The sequence below is a fragment of the Trematomus bernacchii genome, unplaced genomic scaffold (assembly GCF_902827165.1).
Source record: "Trematomus bernacchii unplaced genomic scaffold, fTreBer1.1, whole genome shotgun sequence".
NCBI classification, from domain to species: domain Eukaryota; kingdom Metazoa; phylum Chordata; class Actinopteri; order Perciformes; family Nototheniidae; genus Trematomus; species Trematomus bernacchii.
In genome coordinates this window covers 7,489,650-7,517,584 of record NW_022988066.1, presented here as the reverse complement: position 1 = coordinate 7,517,584, position 27,935 = coordinate 7,489,650, and the positions used below count along the sequence as shown (strand labels likewise).

General features: G+C 41.2%; 1 protein-coding gene across 1 annotated transcript in view; it reads left to right on the top strand.

The window, feature by feature from the left end:
• The window catches only part of LOC117474648 (ankyrin-2-like), an 82,174-nt gene that overhangs the window by 32,687 nt on the left and 21,552 nt on the right, over window positions 1-27,935 (top strand). The window contains exons 25-43 of the mRNA XM_034120591.1: window positions 114-240; window positions 447-525; window positions 673-776; window positions 2,635-2,859; window positions 3,021-3,119; window positions 3,581-3,735; window positions 4,090-4,301; window positions 4,393-4,600; window positions 4,881-4,977; window positions 5,344-5,572; window positions 5,760-5,885; window positions 6,031-6,153; window positions 6,249-6,281; window positions 6,377-6,398; window positions 16,903-16,980; window positions 17,113-17,244; window positions 17,486-17,626; window positions 17,733-17,943; window positions 18,190-18,268. Of these exons, the coding sequence (XP_033976482.1) occupies window positions 114-240; window positions 447-525; window positions 673-776; window positions 2,635-2,859; window positions 3,021-3,119; window positions 3,581-3,735; window positions 4,090-4,301; window positions 4,393-4,600; window positions 4,881-4,977; window positions 5,344-5,572; window positions 5,760-5,885; window positions 6,031-6,153; window positions 6,249-6,281; window positions 6,377-6,398; window positions 16,903-16,980; window positions 17,113-17,244; window positions 17,486-17,626; window positions 17,733-17,943; window positions 18,190-18,268 (2,480 nt within the window). The remainder of the gene's footprint in view (window positions 1-113; window positions 241-446; window positions 526-672; window positions 777-2,634; window positions 2,860-3,020; window positions 3,120-3,580; window positions 3,736-4,089; window positions 4,302-4,392; window positions 4,601-4,880; window positions 4,978-5,343; window positions 5,573-5,759; window positions 5,886-6,030; window positions 6,154-6,248; window positions 6,282-6,376; window positions 6,399-16,902; window positions 16,981-17,112; window positions 17,245-17,485; window positions 17,627-17,732; window positions 17,944-18,189; window positions 18,269-27,935) is intronic.

The window sequence follows — 27,935 nt, the reverse complement described above, 5'->3', positions numbered from 1 at the left end:
TACATGTAAATATAAGCAAGGATAAATGATCTCATGTTAAAAAAATGAACCTAGTATGTTGCAACGTGATTATCAAATGTAATCTTTAATTCAAATTGCAAATATTTTACCAGGTGAGGACACTATGACAGGTGATGGAGGAGAGTATCTGAGACCGGAGGATCTCAGAGAGCTGGGTGATGACTCTCTGCCCGGACACTACCTGGACAGCTTCAGCTACATGAGCCACAACCTGGACAGGTACCTAACAACACATACATTACATTGCTTTTAGCTGACATACACACTCACACCTAAAACCGCTACTCAAAACGTAATAGATGCAGGGGATGACACATCACTCCTGCTGTCATCCACTGCTTTTGACCAGCCTGCCATGATGTGCATGTAAATATATAAACAGAGAAAAAAGAATAATCAAAAAATCCAACCTGCTTTTCCAACAGGCCGCAGCTTACTCCCATTCACCAGAGTTTCCATCAGAGAGAGGGAGTTCTCATCGAAGACATGCTGACAAGCCACCAGGTAAGGACAAAGCATACATAAAGCGTATGATGACATTGTGTTGGTTCATATTTCTAAGATAGTGTTCCTTAAGGTATCCTTAGTTTAGAGTTTTTTTTAAATACTTTGTTTTAAGTGACTCCAAATGGCCTACTTGTCTGTCTGCAGGTGTCAGCCCTGTCCAGAGAGCAGGATAAGGACTCGTTCCGTCTGAGCTGGGGTGCTGAGCACCTTGATAATGTGGTGCTGTCCTCCAGTCTGCTACACTCTGGGTATGAACACACACACACCAACATTCAAACTCTTTCCTGGTGTAACAGTAAAACCAAATATGTTCATTTATTTCACATACATGCTTTCGTTCACTATCAGGAGTGTATGAATCACCTCTGAATCCATTTAAATTTTCCTTACATTATTTATAGTCCTTCACATCTGTGTTTTCTACTCTATTTTGATTATTTTGTCTTTGCTGCTCTGTCCGTCTCTTGTCAGGATTTTCCTCACTTTTCCTATTCTTTATTCTCTTTTTTTCTTTTTGTGTATCGTTTTGTTCCCTCTTTGTGCACTTTCTTGTCTTGGCGGTGTTTGTGATTGTATGTGTGTTGTTGTATTCTGCCTATAGCCGTTCTTCTCCGTGCCTAGACCATGACAACAGCAGGTGATACTTTTTATTCTTTAATTTGGCTACTCCTCCCTGGCCCTCATTTTTTTCATTCTCCTTTTAAGGATAGTCTAATTCCCATCCTATTTGTGTGCATGATTTTACAATGCATGACTTTGCATTTGCAGGGTTCAGCTTTTATTTTTCAATCAATCAATCAAAATATTGTTTTAATCCCACAAGGCAATTCGGTAATCTAGGTGATGTTCCAACCAAGTTTATTAGCCTTGATGCAGATTGGACTTCTTTAATCTTGATCATCTGCAAAAATAAATTTTCCTAATATGCTATTTATTGTCCTGCCTAATATAGCAGCGTTTTATGTTGAGACTTGTTAAGGAATAATTCTTCTAGATATCTAACCTTTTGCTCTGTGACGTGTTATCTCCTTTAAGGAAAGGCCTTGGTGCCATATGTGTTGTTGTCACCAGTCTGTGACCGGTCAACTTGACTGGCACGAAGGGTAATTGTTGTGGGAACACTGAGGCACTTCTTTATCGGTGTTTGTGGGCTCTAGGATGTGAAATCCTTGAGGCCATGAGCGTCGGACGCAGGTGATTCAGTGTTTAGTCTACTCCTTCAGAGATGTTGATTCTCTGTGAACCTGTTAAAAGGTCTAGCATAGAGAGAGGTTCTTCAGAATTGACGTGGCAACTCTACCGTGTAGTCAGAACCTCTGACTCTTTGATTTGTGATGTGAATCCTCCGGCCGAATACTCTGAATAAACCCATCAGTGTTTGACATCAAAGCTCCAACTCTCACCGTGTCTCCTTCCTGAGTCGGTGACTCCATGCATTGCTACACAGAAGTTTCCTCCACAAGACTAATATTGCAAAGTGGGGTGTTTATGACAGCTGAATATAATTTGATATGAATAAATATTAATAATATAAATAATAAGGCTGATATTACTGTATTCTTATTGTCAACAAATCCAATGAAAGGTTTTAAGTCAGTAATGTCTTCCGACGCCCTACCCTCCCTGTGGTCCAAAACTCCAAGCCCATTTCTTCCTACTCAATGCTACTCAAACAGAAGAAATATACCGGTCTTGCAGTTTGACTATAAACTTTAATGTGTGTTAACATGTTCAATACGGAAACCTTGAGTAATACTCTAAACTCTTGCTTGCCTGAAGATATCTATTATTTGCACCTTGACAAATAAGATCCAAAAAGAATCTTATTCAATGCCCTCCTCTTTTTTCGCCTGGCTTGTAAATTCCTTTTAGAATGGAATAAAACTGCAAAGAGAACAAGCAAAATGAAATATGAACTGCTACGATGTGCTTGTTGAAATGTAAGTACTGAATGGTGCGTTGAAAATGGTTTCTTCTTAGTGGAATGTCAGTTGCTTTGACTGCATGGAGACTGGTAGTCAACAGATGAGGATCTGTGCCAGAAGTATTGCATTGATAAACAACCAATCTTAACAAATATATTTCTAACTGGACCCTTTTCTATAGCTTCCTTGTCAGCTTCATGGTCGATGCCAGGGGTGGGGCCATGCGTGGTTGCCGTCACAATGGCCTTCGAATCATTGTGCCTCCAAGAAAGTGTTCTGCTCCCACGCGAGTGACATGCAGGCTGGTGAAGAGACACCGTCTGGCCTCTATGCCCCCAATGGTGGAGGGTGAGGGGCTGGCTGGTCGAATCATTGAAGTGGGGCCCACTGGAGCCCAGTTCTTGGGGTAAGTGTGTGTTTTAATGTATATTTGTTTGAATGTGAGTGTTAACTTGTTGTGTGTTAGAGTTTGTTTGAGTCTATTCGCTTGTGTGAGTGTGTTTACACTCTTGTGCGGTGTGTTCATATTTTCTTCTTCATTCCCCCTCTGTGCTGCCTATGGATCAGTAAGCTCCACCTTCCCACAGCTCCGCCCCCTCTAAATGAGGGTGAGAGCTTGGTCAGTCGCATCCTGCAGCTGGGTCCTCCAGGAACCAAGTTCCTCGGGTAGGACCATGGTTGGGGGACACCCTACCATCCTGGAAATGGTCACATACTTACCCATCTTTTTTCACCGTGTCCACCTTTTTGAGTTTTCCATGATATGATCATTTTAAATCCCATTTTTTTGTGTTTGCTGTTGCGTTATTCCAAATCCTTCTTCAGTGTATGGAACCAATCTCCAGGCTTGTTTCTAGCTGGATTATTCTCCTTTTCCTTCTCGTTGTGTTGACATGTTTTTTTAATGACTTTTTATTTCTGATAATGTTTGTTTTACCTGGCATGAAATGCACCTGATGTTTTTAAGCCCAACTTGATATCTTATTTTCTTTTTCTGTCTTTGTTACTTTTGTTGCATAAATTGACCTTAACATAATATTATCTCTGACAAAGCCAGCTTTGATAAACTGTTGCCACAAAGGTATATTAAAGTCCCATTTGTGTTTGACTTTCCCTTCACCCTTTAGGCCTGTGATCGTGGAGATCCCCCATTTTGCAGCTCTGCGGGGAACAGAGAGAGAGCTAGTGATCCTAAGGAGTGAGACAGGGGAGAGCTGGAGGGAACACCACTGTGACTTCACTGAAGAGGAACTGAACCAAATACTTAATGGCATGGATGAAAGTAAGGGATCTGAACTAGACTGTAATGTAAACCAAGGGTTGTTAATAGGGGTTGATATCTTATATCACAGCATTTTTGATGCAAGCAATACATTAAATCCTTAAAACACAGCATTTTAGGCCACACCATGATCACATTAAGCCATAACACAGACCACAGGAGCGTAGTGAAGTAGGACAGAGTCACCATTTTGATTACATTGCTGGGATAATAATGGAAAACAAAAAGTAGAGGGAGTAGTAAATGAAAGAGAAACTGAAATAAACGTACACTTGAGATGTTATTCTCCATACCTCACATACTTTAATTGACTGCTCATAGGTTATGTATACTTAATATGTCTAATCTTCACAGAACTTGATTCCCCTGAGGAGCTTGAGAAGAGAAGAATCTGCCGCATCATCACCCGCGACTTCCCACAGTATTTTGCGGTGGTGTCACGGATAAAGCAGGACAGTCATTTGATTGGACCAGAGGGCGGGGTCCTCAGTAGCACTCTTGTGCCACAAGTCCAGGCGGTCTTCCCTGAAGGAGCCCTCACCAAAAAGATCAGAGTTGGGCTACAGGTACGTAAAGTGCATTTATTGACCAGACACAGATATTTAAATCTAAGGAATCCAATATATTTACTTTTATAAATGTTGTACCTTCTCCTAGGCTCAACCCATTGATGTTGAGGTGGTGCGAAAGATTCTTGGTAACAAAGCCACATTCAGCTCAATTGTCACATTGGAGCCACGAAGGAGAAAGTTCCACAAACCAATCACAATGACAATCCCTATTCCCAAGAGCTCCAATAGTGATGGCCAAAGCGGAGTATACAGTGGGGAGGTCCCTACTTTACGTTTGCTTTGCAGCATTACAGGTATGTGTGGGGAATAATCCATCAGCAAACAATAACACATCACTGCGCATTTTGAGCTACCACCACTGTGGGTAGGGTCGTCAAAATACATACTCAAAATGTCCCCTCTGTGATGTAATGTCTTCCAATGCAATGGCACACAAGATCATGATTTGTTTCCTGAATGTGTGCTTGGACCAAGACATTTTTTCATAATTTTGTCTTTTCTACAAACCTTCTGTAAATCAAATGTCTTAACAGCGTTGACATGTTAGCCAATAAATATGTGTTTGTGTTTCAGGTGGGACCACTCCTGCGCAATGGGAAGACATCACTGGCTCCACGCCTCTCACCTTTGTTAACCAATGTGTGTCCTTCACCACAAATGTGTCAGCGAGGTAAATTCTTCCTACGTTTTTACATTTGGAAGTCAAGTGTCCTTTTGATCTGAGGTTTTTTGTAACCAACTTTATATTAAATGTTCTAGTCATCTTCACGAGATGATACAAACATACAGATACAAATTATTCAAATGTAAATACAGAAAAAGAAAATTAGAGTAGGTAGTCCCTTGTTGCTCTAGGAAGAGCCAGGCAAGTTGTATGTGTATTTCAAGTCTTGGAAGGACATTGAGTTTTTATTGTTGATTTTCTCAGAAAAATAATGTACTCCACAGGTTTGTCACTGTAGGGAAAACTTTGATCTGATGTGCTTTTTTTGTTTTTTGTAAGTTAATTGATTAAATGTGTACCTCATATTCCTAGGTTCTGGCTAATAGACTGCAGACAGATCCAGGAGTCTGTTAGCTTTGGCTCACAGCTGTACAGAGAGATCATCTGTGTTCCATACATGGCAAAGTTTGTCATTTTTGCTAAGACACTGGACCCTATCGAGGCCCGCCTGCGCTGTTTCTGCATGACAGACGACAAGATGGACAAGACCCTTGAGCAGCAAGAGAACTTCACTGAAGTTGCCCGTAGCCGAGATGTTGAGGTGCAGTATGATGATGTAGAAAACAGGAAAAAAGGGAAAAGTTTGCAAAATTGTTAATCTTAGTGAGATGTGATGAAAAATGAGAGAAGTAAAGCTGAAATAACCCAAGAAATCTGCATGTCAGAGGTATATTCTAATCTAAATGGTTTATTTTAATCAATGACACAGTTCTCATATCCAAACACAGGTGCTAGAGGGAAAACCCATATTTGCTGACTGCTTTGGAAACCTGGTGCCTCTTACCAAGAGTGGACAACACCATGTGTTCAGCTTCTATGCTTTCAAAGAAAACAGACTGGCCCTCTTCATCAAAGTATGACTACACACTGGATTAACATGTTTGAAATGTCTACTGATGTACACAGATATTCAGAAATACATATATATTTATATGAAAATGTATGTAATGTATGCTTGTATATAATTATTGACTACATTCTTGTTTAATCAATGGACAGATCAGAGACACAGCACAGGAGCCATGTGGTCGCTTGTCCTTCACCAAGGAACCGCGCACATATCGTACTCTTAACCACACTGCTATCTGCAACCTTAACATCACTCTCCCAACATACTCAAAGGTTGGTTTGAATACATCACAGTTGGAATTGAAATACAAATAGTAAGTTATTTGTAGTTACAGTAACTGCATTGTCTGTTTTATTATTCACTTTAGGAGTCTGATTCCGACCAAGATGCAGATGACGAGGTAAATAAAGTTTAATTGATACTGTACTACAACAAAAAATAATAATATGATGAAAAGGTTGCATCTAACTAGACTTTATTTTTACTTTTTTGCAGAGTGAAAGAAGTGATAAAAAATGTAAGTTGGACTCTGTCGTTTTGTGTTCGTGTTAGAGTTTTTTTTAAACGCCTTTAGAATTGGGTGGTGTTGTTAATTACACAAATATTTAAGATTAAGATGTATGCATTTGAGACATTTTACAGTCTATTTTTCAATGGCTGGTTTTCGTAGTGAAGGTACCAGTATATATTTTTGTAATCTATATACTGTGTATTTATTTTTCCAGTTACACACAATATTAATTGGAATCTTGTCACATGCTTAAGACAACATTACTGGTCATAATGGTTGTCAAGTGTTTGTTTAGAAATATGAACTTCTGTATGTGCTAAGAGATGCACTGATTGATAGATGTTAATTTCCATTTAAATTAACCCTGCTGTCCCATTTTGCTCTACTAACACTCTGATTGGTCAAATGTATGTTACTGGCGGCAATGCTATGGCTGATGTACTCTGCATTCCCCTCACTCCAACCCCCACTGACTTTTCCTATCCATTAACATTTATTCTTTGATTTTTTTATTAATCATAAGTTAAGGTCAAAATGATACTTTTTTTGCTCAAATCCAATCAATTTGCTTCAAAATGCTAATGTCAGAAGCTTTAATAGAACTAATTATGTTTTCTGGTAATATTCTAAAAGTATTATTTTGACTAAATATTTACCCAAGTAACGATTTTAAAGTGTGTGTGTTTTTTTTTGCCGGTTTATTTGTATTATTACCACAATTTCCCTATGATCTTGGCCATTTCTTTCTTTTTTTCATTCAATTTCACTACTTTCGTTTAGCAACTTGTTGTTTTCATTCATTTTTTGAGTATTACTTTAATCAAATTCAAAATAACATTTTTACATAATTGTTATACAACATCACTACTGCTTGTCTGTATGTGAACTTATATTATTATATGTTCATAAAACAAAGTAACTATAACTTACAAATTGTATCTTTAATGATATTTGATACCCTGGAAATATCAATAAATATGCCATAAAGTAAGTGATACATCACTTTACATTACTTACAAGAACACACACAGATACAGTAACAGAGACTAGATTTCTTTACATTAAATACTCACTTCAGACCTCCTCTTAAAATGCTATTATGATCAGTATTATAAGTTAATCATGTTTGTCTATATTTTAAAACTTTAATTTGTAGGCAGACATGACTCTTCATGTCAGTAACAATCTTGAGAAGTTTTGTTTGTCTGTTGTCCTTCCTTTGCTGTATTTTTGGATTTCCATGTGTTTCTTTTTGTATTCTTTGTGTTACTTCCTAAATATCGAACAAATTAAGTATATATTATTCTCTACCATTTTCTACCTGCCTTTTTTTTACTCCTCCTGGCTTTGCTTATGCTGTTGCTGCTCTTCTCTTCTTCAAAGTCATCTGGATACCTTTGTCATCTTCTTTTTTACCTATTTTTTTAGACTTCCGTTTCCTCTGCCCTGTCATTACTCTCTTTACTCTGTGAACTGAAGATGGATTTTTGATGGCATTGTCTTGATCACAATTTTCTGATGTCTCTCTTTCCCACTTCATTTGTCCCTTATGTTCTTTACCCTTTTTGGTCGTGAAACCTTTAAACTGAAGATGATGAGTCTGAATCAACTGAGACATTCTCCCTGAGAACTAACCAACCTCTTGACCCTGCAACCCTTGCAAGCCCAGACCTTCTCTCGGAAATATCGGACATCAAAATGTCTGCTAATTTGACTGCAGAGCAAGTGGAGCACTCAATATATGAGGAGAGAGCTGGAGCTAGAGGGTTGGAAGACAAAGAGCCTTTGTATATTTTGTCAGAAGAAAGGGAGGAAAAGGTTGGAGGGATTCAAAAAGGTGGCCTTAACGATAGTAGACATGAAGTTCAACGAGATAATGCTCAAAAAGAGAAAAGGGGTTCAATCTATGAGACTAAGACTGTTGAAATGAATGATCACCCTGTGGAGGAACCAGTCGTACAGGAGATGTGTATTGAGGGGAAGACAAGTAGGTCCGCCCCAGAAGTCAGAAACATGACTGGCCTGGTCTCAAGCCTCAGCATCGACATGGACCAATACATGGAACAGAGACCTGTAGTGACATTTAGTTCTCAAGAAGATCTTGTCCAAGATAGATTTGAACAGGTTATTAAAGACCGTGACGGCAAACGGCGTCCTCCAAATATCAAGAAACCTATTAGGAAGAAACTTAGAGACCGAGAGCGTTCTGGGTGCAGCAGCTCTGAGGGTGAGATGGAAAGGATGAGTTCTGAGGAGTCTTTAGATGGCGATGTTGTTCTTAAGGAAAGTGCCCTTGTACCCACCACAGTTATGGATCCTCCAGCTTCTCCTTTAGTGGTTGAGACATCTATAGGATCAATACAGGACAGAGTTAAAGCTTTACAGAACACATTTGAAGATGAGAAAGTGCAACAACATTCTCAGGAACCAATTCCTCGGGGGAAATCTTCTATTGACACAACAAAGAAAAAGGCAGACATGCCCGAACTTCCGAGAGTTCCCAATTCCCCTAAATCACCTAGATCTCAGACAGAGAGATTAGAGGAGACAATGTCTGTCAAGGAACTGATGAGCGCATTTCAGACTGGACAGGACCCTTCAAAAAGTAAAGCTGGCCTCTTTGAGCATAAAGCAGTGGCCTCTTCTTGTATTTCAACATTGATATCTGAATCAGGAGATTCTGATGAAATACAGAGGACAGAAGAAAAACCAATGGAGCAGCCAAAACCACAAACTCAAGTCCTCGCAACTTCCTATAAAGAGATAGATGATGAACCTGTAAGCCTATTAAGAGACAACTCTCATGAAAATGTCATTTCGAATAGTGCTTATTATGGAAAGACTGTACATGTTTCTGATCAAATTCAAGGTGACGATTCAAGCATTAGCCAACAGAGAGAGGCACAAGAGATGGCAAAGGAGGAGACAATGTCTGTGAAGGAACTGATGAGCGCATTTCAGACTGGACAGGACCCTTCAAAAAATAGAGCTGGCCTCTTTGAGCATAAAGCATTGGCCTCTTCTTGTATTTCAACATTGATATCTGAATCAGGAGATTCTGATGAAATACAGAGGACAGAAGAAAGACCAATGGAGCAGCCAAAACCACAAACTCAAATCCTCACAACTTCCTATAAAGAGAGAGATGATGAACCTGTAAGCCTATTAAGAGACAACTCTCGTGAAAATGTCATTTCGAATAGTGCTTATTATGGAAAGACTGTACATGTTTCTGATCAAAGTCAAGGTGACGATTCAAGCATTAGCCAACAGAGAGAGGCACAAGAGATGTCAAAGGAGGAGACCGTGTCTGTGAAGGAAGTGATGAAAACATTCCAGACTGGGAGTGATTCCTCAATAACTAAAGTAGGGCTACTTGAAAACAAAGTTGAGTCTTCTTGCATTTTAGCATCAATGTCTGAATCAGAAGATTCTGTAGGGATATGCACAACTGAACAAAGTGCTACACAATTCCAAACTAAGAGCCTCTCAGTGTTCCATCCCCAGAGTGAGGTCAAGAAGTGTGAAACAGGCCTGGAGGTTCAACCAGTTAGTTTAATCAGAGATAACTCTGATGAATCACAGTTGATTTCAGATTGCAGCTCGACTTTTAGAAAGACGGTAACATTTGCTGAAACAGTCAAATGTGATGAAGACGCTGGCCCACAGAAAGAGACATCTGAGTTGTCAGAGAAGGACACCATGTCTGTAAAAGAGCTGATGAAAACATTCCAGGCTGGGCATGATCCCTCAAAAACTAAGGAAGGGCTTTTTGAACACAAACCTGTTGCTTCTGCTTCTATTTCAACAATGATATCTGACTCAGGAGATTCTAAAGAGATTCAAGCAACTGAACACGGTGCTAAAGAAGGGACAACATCACAAACCCTAACTCAGAATCTCACAATTTTGCACCAACAGAGTGATGCCAACAGCTCTTGCTCAACAGAACCAGAGGATCAACCAGCAAGCTCAAGCAGAGATAACTCTGAAGAATCACAGACAATTTCAGATAGGGCCTATTTTGGAAAGACGGTAACATTTGCTGAAACAGTCAAATGTGATGAAGACGTTGGCCCACAGAAAGAGACATCTGAGTTGTTAGAGAAGGACACCGTGTCTGTAAAAGAGCTGCTGAAATCATTCCAGACTGGGCATGATCCTTCAAAAACTAAAGCTGGACTTTCTGAACACAAAGCTGACACTTCTTGCATTTCAACATTGATACCTGAATCAGAAGATTTTGAAGAAATACAATCGACTAAACAAAGTGCTATGCAGGAGTCCAAATCCCAAACCCACACAGCTGACAGCGTCAGAAATGCCCACGAGGAATTAGAGACCATTTCAGATAATTCTTATTTTGTAAAGACAGTCAAATGTACTGAAACACTTCCATGTGACGATGGTAGCATAAGTCCACAGACAGAGGCACCAGAGTTGTCAGGGGCAGTGACATCGTCTGTAAAGGACCTGATGAAAGCATTCCAGACTGGACAAGACCTTTCAAAAAGTGAAGCTGGGATAAGTGCACACAAATCCATTGCTTCTTCTTGTATTTCAACAACAATATCTGAATCAGAAAGGCCTGAAGACATACAGACAACTGCACACGGTCCCACACAGGAGCCAACATTGCAAGCAATAACCTTAAAGGGAGATAACTCTGAGGAGTTACAACTCGTTTCAGATATTGCTTATTTCGGAGAGACAGTGGAAATTGATGATACAGTTCAGTTTGATGATGGAAAGGTTAGGCCTAACAGAGGAGAGTCAGAGTTTTCAGGGAATGACTGGGGCAAGATGCATTTGGAAAAACCACACATAAGCACCAGTAGAAGTTTATCTGAAGACATGCATATCAGCCCTGATCGCAGACCTTCCGAGGATTTCAGTGCTTATATAAAAGCTGAGCTGGAAGAAAGCCCCGAGTACCAGCTTTTTAAGAGGACATCAACAGCTGAAGATGTAAGCAATCAGCGGGAGGTATCCGAGGATGAAACCATAGCTGATTCGAATACAAATCCAGCCCCCATCTTTAGTCCCCGTTTAAAAAGTTATTTTGGGGGACGTGCTTCTCCTATTGAAAATCAAATAAAAGATGATAATCCAAGCCCTGAGAATCCTGAGCATCAAGATATGGCTGATTCCGTTGATATTAGGACACCTCATGCCAGCCCAGAGGAAAGTGACTACTATCAAGGACTCGCAGTGACACATCAACAGACCAATGAAATGCTTACTTACTCTACTAAAAGAGAGGAAACAGACATCATGCCTTCACAGGAAAAAATACTTCATGAAGCAAGCAGAGATGATACAAAGATTGATTATGGGAGCAAAACATTTTTTACACAAACTGACACTAAGGTAACAGAGGTGGAAATCAAGGAGCCACTTCATCAAGAAGTCCACATTGAGAGGAACACAGTTAGCCAGGCACCCAATGCAGTAAAAGATATGTCAGGGATGTTGTCATTAATGAACAGGGACTTGGATCAGTATCTAAAAGCAAGGCCTGTGGTACGTCAGTCACCAGACATGGATATTGTTCAAGAAACATTTGAACAAATTATTTTAACAAAGGAAAAAGATAAAGTAATTCTTACATTTGTCAATAGCGAAAATAACGGAGCAGTAGGGGGAACAGCAGGGAGCACAACACAAGAACCAGATCACGCACCAGCAGAAGAGCATCCAATTACATGGGGTGATGAAAAAATAGACAGTGAATTTAAAGAAGCCAAAAAAGTGAAAGAGACGTTTGGAAGTGTGTCAGTCATGAACAATGATATCGATCAATATCTAGAGGCTATGCCTGTTGCTCGTCCAACAATAGAAGAGGATAATGTGCAGGACACATTTGAAACTATCAAAACTTGTACTGATGAAAATAAAGGAGCAACAGTGGATGGCACAACACAAGAAACAGTTTTTGTATCAGAAAACTATAAGGTCACAGAGAGTGATGAAGAAATGGAAAGAAGTTTCAAAGAAACCACAGCAACCCTGAATGAAGAACTACCAATGGAGGAAAAGCAGATAAAGAGAAAGACTTCAAATCAGCCATCTACAAAAGTAAAGGAGATGTCAGGCATGCTATCACTACTCAATAGTGACATGGACACGTACCTCAAGGAGAGGCCAGTGAAATATAGACCTCAAGAAAAGGACGCCATCCAGGAGACATTTGAACAAGTTACCCTCACCAAAAACCAAAAATCTTCTAAAACACATCAGGTAAGTAGTACTGACGTGGATGATAATATAAGTGCAGAAACATATGAACATTCTGATGTGGTTGAAATCAAGGAACTTACGCCAGGTTCTGTATTGGAGGCATCATTCCAAGAAGTTTGCATGGAAATACATCCTGAAAAGTCTACAACTGAGAGGGATATGTCAGGCATGTTGTCGCTTCTCAGTGGTGACTTGGATCAATGTCTCAAAGAAAAGCCAGTGGCAATACAATGCCACCCAGAAAAAGCAGATCTAGTCCATGAGAGCTACAAACAAGTTACACTGACGAGTAGTAACTCAGAGGAAAATATTGATGTAAAAACAAATGAAGACAACCAGACCAACGTAGTTAGAGTCACAGAATTGTCTCCAAGCTCTGTATATGAAACACCATTGGAAGAAGTTTGCATTCAGAGGAAGTCACAGCAAGAAAAGTCTGCAACTGAGAGGGATATGTCAGGCATGTTTTCGCTTCTCAGTGGTGACTTGGATCAATATCTCAAAGAAAAGCCAGTGGCAATACAATGCCACCCAGAAAAAGCAGATCTAGTCCATGAGAGCTACAAACAAGTTACACTGACGAGTAGTAACTCCGAGGAAAATATTGATGTAAAAGCAAATGAAGACAGCCAGACCAACGTAGTTAGAGTCACAGAATTGTCTCCAAGCTCTGTATATGAAACACCATTGGAAGAAGTTTGCATTCAGAGGAAGTCACAGCAAGAAAAGTCTGCAACTGAGAGGGATATGTCAGGCATGTTGTCACTGCTCAGTACGGACTTAAATCATTGCTTAAAGGAAAAGCCTATGGTTTTACAATGCCCCCCAGAAGAGCAGGTAGTCCTTGAGAGCTACACGCAAATTATACTAACTAAGGAAACTAACAGGGAAAGTCTTTCAAATTCCCCTGAACATAGGATGTCACCACAAGAAACACACTTAGAATTTGTGGACTTTAATGAAAAGAAAGCCTTGAAAAGTGGATGGCAGACATGTTCCCACGAAGATGAAGGACCCAAGAGCTTTTCAGCTGAAACAAGTGAGGCTAAAACCTCACCGTGTGCAGCATCATATTTCCATGACTCTACTGATGAGGCGTTCTGCAATACAAAGTCACATTTAGCAATTAATGACTGTAATAATGATCATAAAGACACATATTTGCAACTACCGAGTAGTTCTGACACATCACAACGGCCGTTTCATTTGGAGAACTTAAACACTGTGGTTGATAGTGACCCAATTATAATGGCATACCATCAAGACTCGCTAGAGGCAAGTCCTGTAATGGAGGATAGATCTTCAGACAGATCCCCGGATTCAATTGAGCCAAGCCCTAGCAGAGAATCTCCTTGTCCAGACTCTCTTGAGGGAAGTCCCACTCAATCTAAAGAGTCAGAATTTGAGATTCCAGCCAAGACGGCTGTATACGAGGATTATGCCTCACAGCTTAAAGCATGTTATAATTATGACAACAATATCTACATGGATGACAGTGAACGTGGTGAGCCAGAAATCAACTACGAGATCATCCAAAATGAAAGGGGGATTAAGGAGGACATTCCTTCCTGCTCAGAATCCATAACTGACAGCAACATATGCGACAGCAAGAATCTTCACATGTTCATAAGGCAAGACTCTCTCGAAGCAGACGATAGTGAGAATGATGCCACCAATAAACATCTCACCCCAGAAGAGGATATGTTCAAAATGGCAGCAAAGATCAAAACATTTGATGAGATGGATCAGGAATATAATATGAAGAGAGACAAATTAGAGACAGGGGATCTCAGAGAAGATCACCCAGATCAAAACGTTGGCCCAGGTTTAAAGACCTTCTCACAAAATACACCTGAGACACTTAGTGAGGCAACAGGTATTAGTGTTCAAATTAAAGAGGAGGTGGAAAATCAGTCACAACTATCTGTCTTGCGGTCAGCAGAAGGAGGACCGGATATATATACAGATAAATATGCTGTAGAAGGTGACCAGCCATCTGTAACTGAAACACCTTTTACCAGTCACGTGAAAGGTGAGCACCATTCAGATGATGACAACAAAGTTGAGTCACCACTTACAGGTTCAAGTGATGTTAGTCAATCTCATGCTATGGTGTGTACTGAGGAACAAGAATCTGTCATTGCAGGGTTTAAGGTTAAGAATGATGCAGTCCCAAATTCACAGCTTGAGGCTGAGGAACATATTAATATTAGTCCTTCAGACGACCGTAAAACTCCTGATAAAACACCTGTTCGAACCCCTAGTGACAAGAGAACCCCTGATCCATTCCAGTTTCAAGAGGGAAAGCTTTTTGAAATGACCAGAGGGGGAGCTATTGATATGACAAGAAGTGTTGATGAAGGAGAAGCATATGCGTTTTTCCATATAGGGGAACATTCAGTGGATGAAGTTGTACCAAAGATGACTGGGGAAGGTCAAACAGAGTATTTATCTTTAGAGAATAGTGATTATATTACAGAAACAACTCTTCAAGAGTGTCAGGGTGCCAATAAAACCATTCCTACTCCCAAACCCAGAACTCTCATCAAACACTCAAGTGACAAGTCAGAGAGCGGGAAGCCACTTTGTGAAACTAATCTTGGCAGTTCCGTAGAGGTTCAGCTTGGTTCCCCCAGTTCTATGGAGAGACTTACCATCATTCAGAGTGACGTTGGAAATCTTGAGAGCCTTGGACTTGGTTATCTGGACTCTACCATTGCAGACCTTCAATCAGAGATAACATTAACAGTAACCTCAAAGCAGAGCCATGGTTCCTCAGAATCCTCTCCTGATGATGATGATGAGGAGGAGGAGGAGGAGGAAGATGAGGAAGATGAAGAAGATCAGTGCTCGGTTATAGAGGTGTCCTCAGCATATCATCATGATTCCCCTCCACATTCAGAAATAACCTTGAAAGACTCACAGAATTCTGAGGTTGATTGCGTTAAAAAGAAATTAGATACAAGCTCAACTTTGGAACGTAGGACTAGATCTGAGGCGGATAGCGACACAAATCAATCCTCTAATAAAGCCCACAGGAGTTATTCTGACAGTAGTCAACCAATTGATAAATCCAGCCTTTCCCCTTCCAAATGTCCTGTTATGATGCAACAGAAATCTCCAACTCAGAGAATCACCTCCTTTCACCAAAGGAAAGGAGTCCAACTCTCTACAACAACAGACACACAGTCTTTGGATGCTGATGATCTAAGCAGCACTAGTTACACAAGTCCAGACTCTGTTATCTTCACTTATGACATCCCAGCCTCACACAGTTCTGATTCTGAAGGCAATTCGTTGCCAGTGGTGCAACCATCTTCTGGGAGAGAAGATGTTTTTGAATCAAGGGCTGCCTGGGATGACACAGTGGAAACTCAGATGCAGAGAAACAACGATGAGCCATCTCCAAAATGTATGCCAGGTATGGCCAGACCTACATGAGCTTTTGCTTTCTTATCTCCTGTCCTTGGCAAAAAGACCCATTTTCCTTAGAACATGTCAAGAAAGTCATTTGTGCTGATTTCATGTTTTTTTATTTGTCTCGTGCCATTTTGCAACTCCTTTTCTTTCCTTTTCTTTTTGTATTATTCTGTGTGTGTGTGTGTGTGTGTGTGTGAGTGTGTGTGTGTGTGTGTGTGTGTGTGTGTGTGTGTGTGTGTGTGTGTGTGTGTGTGTGTGTGTGTGTGTGTGTGTGTGTGTGTGTGTGTGTGTGTGTGTGTGTGTTTGTGTTTGTGTTTGTGTATGCGTTTGCGTGTTTTGCATGATGGTTATTTACTTTTACATCTGTTTCTGCAATCTCAAGATTGAATGGCCTTATTGTTAAAGAAGAAGTAGCTTTGACAATTTGTATTGTATTGGTATATCTACTACTAATACAGCTTTACTAATATTAACATCAACACCGCTTTACCAGCACATTATTGTCATTGCTTGTACTAATGATTACAAATATAATGTGCTAATTGTGACCGAATTATCATAGCCTGTAAACAAGTTAGAACTCCTCTTCTTAGTGACAAATCCAACATGTATGTGTTCATTTATGTCAACATTACATACATTTAATTTCAGAGTATAACAGCCTATACCATACAATCCTCACATATTCATTACATAAAGATATGCACATCAAATATTGTGTATATATGACTGGTACCTGCAATGGGAAAAAAGCTTTACTTATATATGTATGGGTAATGGTATTCTACACCTTGAACTATTGACCATGATAATAAAACTTAATGACTGGCTCTTACGGCAATTTCTTTAGTGGATTGGCAGGATGATGCTGACAGGAAAGAGGAGACATTAGCTATCGTTGCAGATCTTCTTGGTTTCAGCTGGACTGGTAAGTTGTCAAATAATGTAATAATTTTGCTAGTATTTTGTCTTTTATGTTGTATGTATCCCTGTTCTAGCTGCTAAACAAATAAAATATGGTTTAATGGTTTACATTGTCATCCCATTTTTAACGCTCTAGAACTGGCAAGAGAACTGGAATTCAGTGAAGATGATATTAAATTAGTGCGAACAGAGAATCCTAATTCCCTCCAAGAGCAGAGCCATGCCTTGCTGCAGCGCTGGGTTGAGCGGGAAGGCAAACATGCCACAGGTACATTGGTCTGAAAGATTTTAATTGACATTTTAGTTGGATTTGTAAATAAAAACACTTTGAATCCTGAATTTCTTAGTTTGAATGTGATGATTTGTGTATCCTATAGATCTATATATTAACACTGTAGATGTAATGTAAACTTACATTTGCAATTTCTAAATCATGACTTTGTTGTGTTAATTATATGTTTGTTTTACAGTTTTTTACTCTATTAATGATTGTTTCAATCTCTCCACAGAGGACTGTCTTATTAAGAGACTAACCAAGATCAACCGCATGGACATTGTCCATCTCATTGAAACCCAGATGAACAAGTCAGTTCAAGAGCAAACATCTAGAACATATGCAGAGATCGAGAAGACACTGGATCACAGTGAAGGTACCCAAATAAACCACCAATTTGAAAGCTCTATCTCAAACCAGGCTATATTTAATTTGTTGTTAGCACAATGTTCAGCTTATTCATCAAGTGTGTGTTTTTTCAGTGTCAGTAGCCCTATCTTTAGTTCAAGAGGATGCAGACAGCCCCCGAATCGTAAGAAGGGTGGAGTCAGACCGCAGACCACCCCCAGCTGTTTCTGAAGAGGACCTATCAGTTGCTTCGCTACTGGATATTACTTCCTGGGCAGAGCCTGCTGGACACACGCACTCAGAGAGCATGCATGGTGACCTGTTGGACGACCTTGAGATCCCACAGTAAATTATTTATTTAAAATAATTCCCTGAATCTGCATCACACATTGACCGCATCAAATTGTCCCACATCATTTGACCTTTCTTGCCCAATAAGCATAAAGACATAATGCTTATTTATTTTTTATGGAGGTTAATATAGAGCAATGTCATTAAACAACAATGTTTAGTCTTGTTAAAATGGGACTTTGACATAATATATTAATGCTAAGTCGTATTTTGTGACATAGTCTTCTTTCTGTGTTACAGTGAATTGAACCCTAACCTGTGGACCTCTGAGGATTTTATTGCACAAGAACCTACAAGTAATGATCATTCTAATGAGCAAGTGAGTACACTTTCCACTTCAAAAGAAGAAGCACTGGGGAGCCACGCAACACAGGTTTATGGCCTCAAAGTGAAAGAACAGCAAGATTGCTGCAGTGTTTATTTCACCAGGTCTTTCCAAGGTGGCCCTCTAATTCAAAGCCAAGTCAAAGATGACACCAGCCAATCATTACCATTGAAGCAGTGTGTTCTGGAAGATGAGCAAGGGCAATCAACTGTATTTCTGAAGTTACCATCATCAATATCTGTCAGAGACTTTGGTTTGAGCCTATCAAAATCAGACCAAGCTGAGACTGACTTCAGTGAGCTTTGCAATAAGTCAAGCTATACACCAGAGCATACAGACACGTCTAAAACCATTGTCAGAAGATGTCAGTTGCCTGACCCTAGCCTGTTAGTCTTACCACCAGAGGACTACCAAACAACTCTGGTCATGACTGAATATGACACAGATGTAGCTAGAAAAAGCAGGTTCTCTCAGAAGTGTACTGATGTACTGTTTGATCATGACAAGATCTCACTGGTTGCAGGTAGAGATAAGGGGTTCAAACACATCAATTCAGGCAAGAAAGATAATACAAAACCCAAAGTGTGCAATGAAGGGTATTGGGGAAACATGCCCTTCATTGATGATTTAATTGAACCCATTATTGCAACAGCAAAGTACAGCATGATGAAACCATTTGAAATGAAGGAACCAGAGACCAAGTTTCCTGGCAGTCTTACAACGAGTTGCCCTTCTTACATGGCTTTTGACTCAACTGATAGCAACTCTCTTGTGCAACAAGCACCTGAGGATGATGTGACATTTCCTTTAACTGTTTTAGAATACAGCCCCTTCACCCCTGATAATTTGGCATCTGAGGAGCAGGGTAGCCCATTGTTACCTGTTAATGAAAGGGGCCTTCTCAGAAGACCTTCCTCGCCAGATTCACAGACTTCTCAGTGCAGTTTCTCATTTGTTGAACTCTTACTCTCAGAACCTATTCGCGCCCAACTTAAGAGTCAATATTGTGATTATTATTTACTATATACAGGGGGAAATCTACCCTTGCAACCACTGACGTCAGTTCCTTACACTACATTCTGCAACTACCCAACTGGACTGCGTCAGGGTGACCCTTTGACAACAGAATTAGTAGCTTCAAATCGTTTGCAATATTCTATGAATGCACCATCACCTCTTGATAAATGTTACGATAAAAAAAGCAGATATGCACCAGGTTTATTGACATGGCAGGTAAGAGCTGAAGAAAGGGCACCGATGTTTGGTACTGATGTTCCAGCCTCAAAATACCTTTCACATTCTGATGTCAAAAGTATCCATAGTGCAGATACAGACTGTTTGAGTCAAAACGAGTCAGGGTCATTTCAGCTATGTCCATCCTCATCCGAAGCACCAAAACCACCACAGAAAAGTAGTGAATCTTTCCTTGATTACTGGTTTTCTAAGTTAAAGCCAAATTCCTCTGAATGCATACAATCACAACGTCATTCAGATGATCATTTAACAAACATTAAACAAAACACCTTAAAGCACAATGAAATACAAAATTCATTCACAAAAAACTCTGATCTCACATATCAAAACAAATCTGGAGAGTCTTGTCACATTTTCCAACAACAACCAACACCCACTCCAATGGTCTTTAACTTGGTGGAGAGACCAAAATTCATTTTTGAGTTTCCAAATAAAATTAGGTTTGATGAGAACAGACGAGATTCTCCGCAGTCAGAAGTTTCAGACTATGCACTTGACGTGTTATTTAGTAGCAGGGCATTGTCTCCGGACTCCATGTCATCTGATTTTGACTTTTCGACCCTGCAGGACTGGTTAGCAGACTTTAGAGCATCATCCACAGAGACAGTGGCATCTCAAAGTGAACATAGGCCACTCTCTCCTGACTCACCTGTTCCTCAGTACAGTTGTCAGTATCTGGGTGAACATGTGGAATTGTCAAGGCAAAGGTCATTTACACCACAATCCTTATTTTCGGATTGGGAAAGCACTGATCTGTGTCTAGAAAACCTATTTGACCCTCCCAGACCAGATTCTCCCCAGTCAGTGTTTTCAGACTATGCACTTGACGTGTTATTTAGTAGCAGGGCATTGTCCCCAGAATCCATCTCTTCTGATTTTGACTTTTCTTTTATGCAGGACTGGTTAGCAGACTTTAGAGCATCCTCCCCAGATTATCTGGAGTCAGTTGGGCAACATTCCTTCTCTTGTGCAATGACATTTGGCCAAATGGAAAGTCAACATTGTGACTACTACTTGCACTACTCTCAAAATGGACCAGTATCACCTTTTTCAACGCTGTCAGATATTGAGTATTACGGATTCTGTCTCGAGGAATTATTTGATGAAAATAGACCAGATTCGCCAGATTCATCTATCTTACCAGTTGGTGCTGAACAATCAAGCATAACTATATCTGGGCCTTCACCATTGTCCACAGCAAGAGCTCTTACATATGCAGATGTTGTGCGAGGCCTAACGCATGAAAGTATAGCAGAAGCTTTGTTGGTCTGCAAAACATTTGAATTTGTTCCTATTGGGCCTCAGTTAGAGTCATCAGACAACAAGTGGACTCACTCCTCAATAGAGGACTGGGTCACAAAAGTGGAATCACAGTCTCCCAAGGCAGTGGCATCTCATAGTGGACAAAGAACACTTTCTCCTGACTCACCAGTTCCACAGTTCAGATTTCCCCATATCTGTTACGATTCGGAATTGTCAAGGCAAAGGTCATTCACACCACAATCCACATTTTCAGACTGGGAAGGTACTGATCTGTGTCTAGAAACCATATTCGACACTGCCAGACCAGATTCTCCCCAGTCAGTGGTTTCAGACTATGAACTTGACGTGTTATTTAGTAGCAGGGCATTGTCGCCGGACTCCATGTCATCTGATTTTGACTTTTCGACCCTGCAGGACTGGTTAGCAGACTTTAGAGCATCATCCACAGAGACAGTGGCATCTCAAAGTGAACATAGGCCACTCTCTCCTGACTCACCTGTTCCTCAGTACAGTTGTCAGTATCTGGGTGAACATGTGGAATTGTCAAGGCAAAGGTCATTTACACCACAATCCTTATTTTCGGATTGGGAAAGTACTGATCTGTGTCTAGAAAACCTGTTTGACCCTACCAGACCAGATTCTCCCCAGTCAGTGTTTTCAGACTATGAACTTGACGTGTTATTTAGTAGCAGGGGATTGTCCCCGGAGTCCATGTCATCTGATTTTGACTTTTCGCACCTGCAGGACTGGTTAGCAGACTTTAGAGCATCATCCCCAGAGTCAGTGGCATCTCAAAGTGAACATAGGCCACTCTCTCCTGACTCACCTGTTCCTCAGTACAGTTGTCAGTATCTGGGTGAACATGTGGAATTGTCAAGGCAAAGGTCATTTACACCACAATCCTTATTTTCGGATTGGGAAAGCACTGATCTGTGTCGAGAAAACCTATTTGACCCTACCAGACCAGATTCTCCCCAGTCCGTGTTTTCAGACTATGCACTTGACGTGTTATTTAGTAGCAGGGCATTGTCCCCAGAATCCATCTCTTCTGATTTTGACTTTTCTTTTCTGCAGGACTGGTTAGCAGACTTTAGAGCATCCTCCCCAGATTATCTGGAGTCAGTTGGGCAACATTCCTTCTCTTGTGCAATGACATTTGGCCAAATGGAAAGTCAACATTGTGACTACTACTTGCACTACTCTCAAAATAGACCAGTATCACCTTTTTCAACGCTGTCAGATATTGAGTATTACGGATTCTGTCTCGAGGAATTATTTGATGAAAATAGACCAGATTCGCCAGATTCATCTATTTTACCAGTTGGTGCTGAACAATCAAGCATAACTATATCTGGGCCTTCACCATTGTCCACAACAAGAGCTCTTACATATGCAGATGTTGTGCGAGGCCTAACGCATGAAAGTATAGCAGAGGCTTTGTTGGTCTGCAAACCATTTGAATTTGTTCCTATTGGGCCTCAGTTAGAGTCATCAGACAACAAGTGGACTCACTCCTCAATAGAGGACTGGGTCACAAAAGTGGAATCACAGTCTCCAAAGGCAGTGGCATCTCATAGTGGACAAAGAACACTTTCTCCTGACTCACCAGTTCCACAGTTCAGATTTCCCCATATCTGTTACGATTCGGAATTGTCAAGGAACAGGTCATTCACACCACAATCCACATTTTCAGACTGGGAAGGTACTGATCTGTGTCTAGAAACCATATTCGACACTGCCAGACCAGATTCTCCGAAATCCGTTTTTTCAGACTATGAACTTGATGTGTTATTTAGTAGCAGGGGATTGTCCCCGGACTCCATGTCATCTGATTTTGAATTTTCGCACCTGCAGGACTGGTTAGCAGACTTTAGAGCATCCTCCACAGAGTCAGTGGCATCTCAAAGTGAACATAGGCCACTCTCTCCTGACTCACCTGTTCCTCAGTACAGTTGTCAGTATCTGGGTGAACATGTGGAATTGTCAAGGCAAAGGTCATTCACACCACAATCAACATGTTCAGACTGGGAAGGTACTGATCTGTGTCTAGAAACCATATTCGACACTGCCAGACCAGATTCTCCCCAGTCAGTGGTTTCAGACTATGAACTTGACGTGTTATTTAGTAGCAGGGGATTGTCCCCGGACTCCATGTCATCTGATTTTGACTTTTCGACCCTGCAGGACTGGTTAGCAGACTTTAGAGCATCCTCCACAGAGACAGTGGCATCTCAAAGTGAACATAGGCCACTCTCTCCTGACTCACCTGTTCCTCAGTACAGTTGTCAGTATCTGGGTGAACATGTGGAATTGTCAAGGCAAAGGTCATTTACACCACAATCATTATTTTCGGATTGGGAAAGTACTGATCTGTGTCTAGAAAACCTATTTGACCCTACCAGACCAGATTCTCCCCAGTCAGTGTTTTCAGACTATGCACTTGACGTGTTATTTAGTAGCAGGGCATTGTCCCCAGAATCCATCTCTTCTGATTTTGACTTTTCTTTTCTGCAGGACTGGTTAGCAGACTTTAGAGCATCCTCCCCAGATTATCTGGAGTCAGTTGGGCAACATTCCTTCTCTTGTGCAATGACATTTGGCCAAATGGAAAGTCAACATTGTGACTACTACTTGCACTACTCTCAAAATGGACCAGTATCACCTTTTTCAACGCTGTCAGATATTGAGTATTACGGATTCTGTCTCGAGGAATTATTTGATGAAAATAGACCAGATTCGCCAGATTCATCTATCTTACCAGTTGGTGCTGAACAATCAAGCATAACTATATCTGGGTCCCCACCATTGTCCACAACAAAAGCTCTTACATATGCAGATGTTGTGCGAGGCCCCACACATGAAAGTCAAGCAGAAGCTTTGTTGGTCTGCAAACCATTCAAATTTGTTCCTATTGGGCCTCAGTTAGAGTCATCAGACAACAAGTGGACTCACTCCTCAATAGAGGACTGGGTCACTAAAGTGGAATCACAGTCTCCCAAGGCAGTGGCGTCTCATAGTGGACAAAGACCACTTTCTCCTGACTCACCAGTTCCTCAGTTTAGATTTCCCCATATCTGTTACGATTCGGAATTGTCAAGGAACAGGTCATTCACACCACAATCAACATGTTCAGACTGGGAAGGTACTGATCTGTGTCTAGAATCCATATTCGACACTGCCAGACCAGATTCTCCCCAGTCAGTGTTTTCAGACTATGAACTTGATGTGTTATTTAGTAGCAGGGCATTGTCCCCGGACTCCATGTCATCTGATTTTGACTTTTCGCACCTGCAGGACTGGTTGGCAGACTTTAGAGCATCCTCCCCAGAGTCAGTGGCATCTCAAAGTGAACATAGGCCACTCTCTCCTGACTCACCTGTTCCTCAGTACAGTTGTCAGTATCTGGGTGAACATGTGGAATTGTCAAGGCAAAGGTCATTCACACCACAATCAACATGTTCAGACTGGGAAGGTACTGATCTGTGTCTAGAAACCATATTCGACACTGCCAGACCAGATTCTCCCCAGTCAGAAGTTTCAGACTATGCACTTGACGTGTTATTTAGTAGCAGGGGATTGTCCCCGGACTCCATGTCATCTGATTTTGACTTTTCGACCCTGCAGGACTGGTTAGCAGACTTTAGAGCATCCTCCACAGAGACAGTGGCATCTCAAAGTGAACATAGGCCACTCTCTCCAGACTCACCTGTTCCTCAGTACAGTTGTCAGTATCTGGGTGAACATGTGGAATTGTCAAGGCAAAGGTCATTTACACCACAATCCTTATTTTCGGATTGGGAAAGTACTGATCTGTGTCTAGAAAACCTATTTGACCCTACCAGACCAGATTCTCCCCAGTCAGTGTTTTCAGACTATGCACTTGACGTGTTATTTAGTAGCAGGGCATTGTCCCCAGAATCCATCTCTTCTGATTTTGACTTTTCTTTTCTGCAGGACTGGTTAGCAGACTTTAGAGCATCCTCCCCAGATTATCTGGAGTCAGTTGGGCAACATTCCTTCTCTTGTGCAATGACATTTGGCCAAATGGAAAGTCAACATTGTGACTACTACTTGCACTACTCTCAAAATGGACCAGTATCACCTTTTTCAACGCTGTCAGATATTGAGTATTACGGATTCTGTCTCGAGGAATTATTTGATGAAAATAGACCAGATTCGCCAGATTCATCTATCTTACCAGTTGGTGCTGAACAATCAAGCATAACTATATCTGGGCCTCCACCATTGTCCACAGCAAGAGCTCTTACATATGCAGATGTTGTGCGAGGCCTAACGCATGAAAGTATAGCAGAAGCTTTGTTGGTCTGCAAAACATTTGAATTTGTTCCTATTGGGCCTCAGTTAGAGTCATCAGACAACAAGTGGACTCACTCCTCAATAGAGGACTGGGTCACAAAAGTGGAATCACAGTCTCCCAAGGCAGTGGCATCTCATAGTGGACAAAGAACACTTTCTCCTGACTCACCAGTTCCACAGTTCAGATTTCCCCATATCTGTTACGATTCGGAATTGTCAAGGAACAGGTCATTCACACCACAATCCACATTTTCAGACTGGGAAGGTACTGATCTGTGTCTAGAAACCATATTCGACACTGCCAGACCAGATTCTCCCCAGTCAGTGGTTTCAGACTATGAACTTGACGTGTTATTTAGTAGCAGGGCATTGTCCCCGGACTCCATGTCATCTGATTTTGACTTTTCAACCCTGCAGGACTGGTTAGCAGACTTTAGAGCATCCTCCACAGAGACAGTGGCATCTCAAAGTGAACATAGGCCACTCTCTCCTGACTCACCTGTTCCTCAGTACAGTTGTCAGTATCTGGGTGAACATGTGGAATTGTCAAGGCAAAGGTCATTTACACCACAATCCACATGTTCAGACTGGGAAGGTACTGATCTGTGTCTAGAAACCATATTCGACACTGCCAGACCAGATTCTCCGAAATCCGTTTTTTCAGACTATGAACTTGATGTGTTATTTAGTAGCAGGGGATTGTCCCCGGACTCCATGTCATCTGATTTTGACTTTTCGCACCTGCGAGACTGGTTGGCAGACTTTAGAGCATCATCCCCAGAGTCAGTGGCATCTCAAAGTGAACATAGGCCACTCTCTCCAGACTCACCTGTTCCTCAGTACAGTTGTCAGTATCTGGGTGAACATGTGGAATTGTCAAGGCAAAGGTCATTTACACCACAATCCTTATTTTCGGATTGGGAAAGTACTGATCTTTGTCTAGAAAACCTGTTTGACCCTACCAGACCAGATTCTCCCCAGTCAGTGTTTTCAGACTATGTACTTGACGTGTTATTTAGTAGCAGGGCATTGTCCCCAGACTCCATCTCTTCTGATTTTGACTTTTCTTTTCTGCAGGACTGGTTAGCAGACTTTAGAGCATCCTCCCCAGATTATCTGGAGTCAGTTGGGCAACATTCCTTCTCTTGTGCAATGACATTTGGCCAAATGGAAAGTCAACATTGTGACTACTACTTGCACTACTCTCAAAATGGACCAGTATCACCTTTTTCAACGCTGTCAGATATTGAGTATTACGGATTCTGTCTCGAGGAATTATTTGATGAAAATAGACCAGATTCGCCAGATTCATCTATCTTACCAGTTGGTGCTGAACAATCAAGCATAACTATATCTGGGCCTCCACCATTGTCCACAACAAAAGCTCTTACATATGCAGATGTTGTGCGAGGCCCCACACATGAAAGTCAAGCAGAAGCTTTGTTGGTCTGCAAACCATTTGAATTTGTTCCTATTGGGCCTCAGTTAGAGTCATCAGACAACAAGTGGACTCACTCCTCAATAGAGGACTGGGTCACAAAAGTGGAATCACAGTCTCCAAAGGCAGTGGCATCTCATAGTGGACAAAGACCACTTTCTCCTGACTCACCAGTTCCACAGTTCAGATTTCCCCATATCTGTTACGATTCGGAATTGTCAAGGAACAGGTCATTCACACCACAATCCACATTTTCAGACTGGGAAGGTACTGATCTGTGTCTAGAAACCATATTCGACACTGCCAGACCAGATTCTCCGAAATCCGTTTTTTCAGACTATGAACTTGACGTGTTATTTAGTAGCAGGGGATTGTCCCCGGACTCCATCTCATCTGATTTTGACTTTTTGCACCTGCAGGACTGGTTAGCAGACTTAAGAGCATCATCCCCAGAGTCAGTGGCATCTCAAAGTGAACATAGGCCACTCTCTCCTGACTCACCTGTTCCTCAGTACAGTTGTCAGTATCTGGGTGAACATGTGGAATTGTCAAGGCAAAGGTCATTTACACCACAATCCTTATTTTCGGATTGGGAAAGTACTGATCTGTGTCTAGAAAACCTATTTGACCCTACCAGACCAGATTCTCCCCAGTCCGTGTTTTCAGACTATGCACTTGACGTGTTATTTAGTAGCAGGGCATTGTCCCCAGACTCCATGTCATCTGATTTTGAATTTTCGTACCTGCAGGACTGGTTAGCAGGCTTTAGAGCATCCTCCCCACATTATCTGGAGTCAGTTGGGCAACATTCCTTCTCTTGTGCAATGACATTTGGCCAAATGGAAAGTCAACATTGTGACTACTACTTGCACTACTCTCAAAATGGACCAGTATCACCTTTTTCAACGCTGTCAGATATTGAGTATTACGGATTCTGTCTCGAGGAATTATTTGATGAAAATAGACCAGATTCGCCAGATTCATCTATCTTACCAGTTGGTGCTGAACAATCAAGCATAACTATATCTGGGCCTCCACCATTGTCCACAACAAAAGCTCTTACATATGCAGATGTTGTGCGAGGCCCCACACATGAAAGTCAAGCAGAAGCTTTGTTGGTCTGCAAACCATTTGAATTTGTTCCTATTGGGCCTCAGTTAGAGTCATCAGACAACAAGTGGACTCACTCCTCAATAGAGGACTGGGTCACAAAAGTGGAATTACAGTCTCCAAAGGCAGTGGCATCTCATAGTGGACAAAGACCACTTTCTCCTGACTCACCAGTTCCACAGTTCAGATTTCCCCATATCTGTTACGATTCGGAATTGTCAAGGAACAGGTCATTCACACCACAATCCACATTTTCAGACTGGGAAGGTACTGATCTGT